At 38.1% G+C, this 3,355-nt stretch overlaps 1 protein-coding gene across 2 annotated transcripts; it reads right to left on the bottom strand.

The window, feature by feature from the left end:
• Nucleotides 1-135: 135 nt before the first annotated feature.
• On the bottom strand, nucleotides 136-2,986 carry LOC107272380 (beta-catenin-like protein 1). 2 transcript variants are annotated; one of them, XM_025089677.1, is made up of 7 exons: nucleotides 2,847-2,986; nucleotides 2,131-2,510; nucleotides 1,731-2,062; nucleotides 1,421-1,644; nucleotides 1,167-1,349; nucleotides 590-1,088; nucleotides 136-490 (listed from the first exon to the last, which is right to left on the bottom strand). In XM_025089677.1, the coding sequence occupies exons 1-7, from the start codon at nucleotides 2,847-2,849 to the stop codon at nucleotides 402-404; spliced, it is 1,710 nt and encodes a 569-aa protein (XP_024945445.1). In that variant the 5' UTR covers nucleotides 2,850-2,986; the 3' UTR covers nucleotides 136-401. The 2 variants fall into 2 exon arrangements, with proteins under 2 accessions (XP_024945445.1, XP_015604971.1); XM_015749485.2 differs by having other exon boundaries at nucleotides 2,717-2,871.
• Nucleotides 2,987-3,355: the final 369 nt, after the last annotated feature.

The following is a 3,355-nucleotide window of genomic DNA, read 5'->3' as shown; positions in this document are numbered from 1 at the left end:
CAGCTTTTTTGGTTAGTGATTGATTTATTCGAAATTCGATTATTCACGCGAGTCGCGACTGACTGATATGTGTAACTGAGTTTACAAAATAAAAGACAAACGGGATTGGGCGATTGAAACTCGTAAAGCCTGAAATCATTTTTAAAAGTACTGCATATTTATTTATAAATATTTGTTTGATCATTTTATAGTATGTGTAAGGATGGTAAATATTACAGGAAATGACGTCACTATATTTTCGAGATTAAGGAAGATTATGGGGCTTGAGAATGTATCATGGATCTATTCTTGTATCCAATTAATTTTTGATATCAAATTGCTAATTGCGGTATCAGTTTAGTGTACCAAATAGAAAGGTCGTTGTTGTGCTTGTCTGATAACGATAAGGATAATTGATACTATCAAAATTTATCTATCAACTGAAGTATGTGTTGCTGTTCTGCCTCCCTCCATTCAGTGTCGCCAGCATCGCCAAGATTTCCTGCATATTCTGTAGGGTGAAGTATCAATTATATAATAATCCCAAATATGTAATATATTACATAAACCCAATATATGTAATAATCAATTTTTAACCATTTAAACTCACCTCTCATTATATGCCTTATGGTCTTTAAAGATGCTCTTCTCTGTGCTAAAATCCTAGTGACTCTTTGCTTAACCGCAGGTGGACACCCAGTGCACGCCTCCAGGAGCACATAATCTACGAGCTGTAACGTGAACAATCCGCCATCTAATCTTCTTAGGTAAGACTCCTCCTCGTCCTCTTCGTCTTTAGCGTTCTTCTCCACTTCCTCAACCTTTTCCAGGTACTTAAAGTGTAGTTCCATGAGACGATCGACCTTCTCGTAGTCGTTTTCCGTGAACTTACTCAGCAGCCTCTGTCGCTGCTGACCCTTGCAATTTCTTAGCATACTGGCGATGATGGACACTACGTGTTCCTCGTGTTGTTCAGCAGTGAGCATCCGCTTTCTATTCTTCGTTGGGGTCTTCATGAACAGTGGGAAGATTGTACGGAGTCCTAAGATGTCTACAAACTTGCTGCAGTTGTCTCTGCCGTCGGGACCGTTCATAGCGTGGTCCAAGACCTGTGGATGTATTATGATAAGGAAACTTATAAGATTTTAATAATTTTATGGATTATCAGAAATAAGGAGTATATATACTTTGAGGGATCCGTTTCGTGACATTTTCTTTTCGCGTAACATCAAATTCATTAATTGAAGTCCTTCTCCGCGTAGAAAACGTTCTCTGTTTACAGTAGCCATTAAACTTGAGCATAGGACGTTGAATAGGTTCTCCATCATCTCTTGTTCTTCTGCCGTTTGTGGGTCATGTCTTTTGTAATACTGAAAGGAATACAATTTTTAATAAGATCGTGGAATATTCATAAGCATATACTTTATAAGATTATACATACTGCTAACTGTTGGAGTAACACGTCGATACCATCCAGGTCGCCCATTAATAAATGGTTTTCTGGCGTTTCTTGTAAAAGTATTGAGAGTAACTCGCTGGCGTATAATTTATTGGCGTCGAAAGGCATCTTGGCTTTTATTCTTCTAAGTAGCCATTGCATGAGACCCTGTTTACCTGCGTCACTACACAGTTCTGGTCTGAATTCCAAAAGATTTTCGAAAATAGCTAAAAATGTAAAACATTGAATTTGATAGTTTGCCAAGGCAGCTTGGAAGAAATATTTTTAAAGTTACGGTATAAAGATTTTATACCTAGGGTATTAAAGACACCGTCACTTTCTTCTTTGACAGTCTCATCCAGTCTTTCTAAATTTTGTACAAGCAAGGCACACACTTGCTGCTCTAGCAATGCATCTATCAGTGAGTCTGCACCTTCTTGGCTCTCATGGAGAATGTCTACGTCAGTGAGTTCTTGTAGAAGATCAACTACCCCCACAGCCACATCCGTATTCTCATGTGACAGTAATTCTAAGAGCGACGGTACAGCTCCTAATTCTACCATTAGAGGATAAAGATCTGGATTGGTGGCAACTACGTGAAGTTCTTGTAGAGTTTCATGTAATTCTACTTCAGATTCCATAAACCTGTTTGATAAAAAAAAAGAATATAATACTTGCCATACAGATGCACAGTTTTCTATATAAATCCGTACTTTTCTGGTTGATCAGGAAATTTAACTCTCATTTCCTGATTTCTAAGGGCTCTCTTCTCAAACAGTAGCACCATTCTCTTTAGCGTAGCTTCATCCAGAGCCTCTACTTCAGGTGCCTCTGTCTCTACATATTTTAAAATATCTTGTTTTTCTTTTTCAGTCAGTTGTGGCTCCACGATATCATTCGCTGGTACAGGCAATGCAGCACGAACTGGTGTAGGAGGCTCGTTGCTTCTCACAGGAGTCAGTTCAACTTCTCGGGGCTGCCTCTGTCGTGGATGATATGGAGTTTTGATCACCTTTTTGGACTTCTTTGTATTCTCCCATTCATCTTCATCATCCTCTTCTCCTGGTACAGGACGTTTTGGAGTATTTGGCGGCTGGTAGTAACGAGAACGGTACGTGAAAAATGAGGATAAGCAAATACTTGAACACATCAAACAAAAATATAATGTGAAAGGTTAGAATAAGCAAGTGGCTGCAATTTGTTTACACAACTTTATACTTTTAATGTATACTTTTATTATATCATTCCCCTCTATATTTCCCCATGACAGTTCTTATTAAGACACTGCAATTAATTTACCTTGTACGATAGTAATTCACCAATATCCATCGTAAAGAATATCGCCAAGTAAAGAATATCGCCTTTCAAATTAGACACAAATATACAATTTGTCAAGACGATTGCTCAAACTACTCAGGCTCTTTCATACCATACAGAGATGAATGTGGAGATGCTCAACGCTACGGTTTTAGGCGATACCCAAATCATGGCGCTAAATCGTAGCGGCCAGTCCGGTCGTAGGATTTTATGAGCATCGCCTCCGTCGACAATGGGAATCCCGTCGTAGCCGAGGTAAACGTGAACACGGACGTGTAGCTTGGTAGGTAGAGGTTCTTCGCTACTCACCGCTGGTTCCCAAAGCAACCCTTATAACGAGACCGGGAAATATAGAACTTCTCAAGAACTATTGACAAAACCTATTGTTGAAACATTTTTAAGATATTTTTAAGAAAGTGCAGTGCCAACTTGGCACCCGTGTAGCACTTCAATTTTTACTAAATCATATTGGATCTTGATTTACTTTCAAAATTTATTCAAAATATAAAATTGAGGCTAAATTAAAATCTCGCAGAATATACGGAGTAGATAAAAATTGAATTGAAATTGTGGAATATCGAAAATAAATTACAATCAAATTGAAATATTAATAAATTAGGT

This window comes from Cephus cinctus, unplaced genomic scaffold, assembly GCF_000341935.2.
Source record: "Cephus cinctus unplaced genomic scaffold, Ccin1 Ccin1_scaffold1163, whole genome shotgun sequence".
Lineage (NCBI taxonomy): Eukaryota > Metazoa > Arthropoda > Insecta > Hymenoptera > Cephidae > Cephus > Cephus cinctus.
The sequence above is the reverse complement of the archived record's forward strand: the minus strand, read 5'-3'. Positions and strand labels throughout refer to the sequence as shown.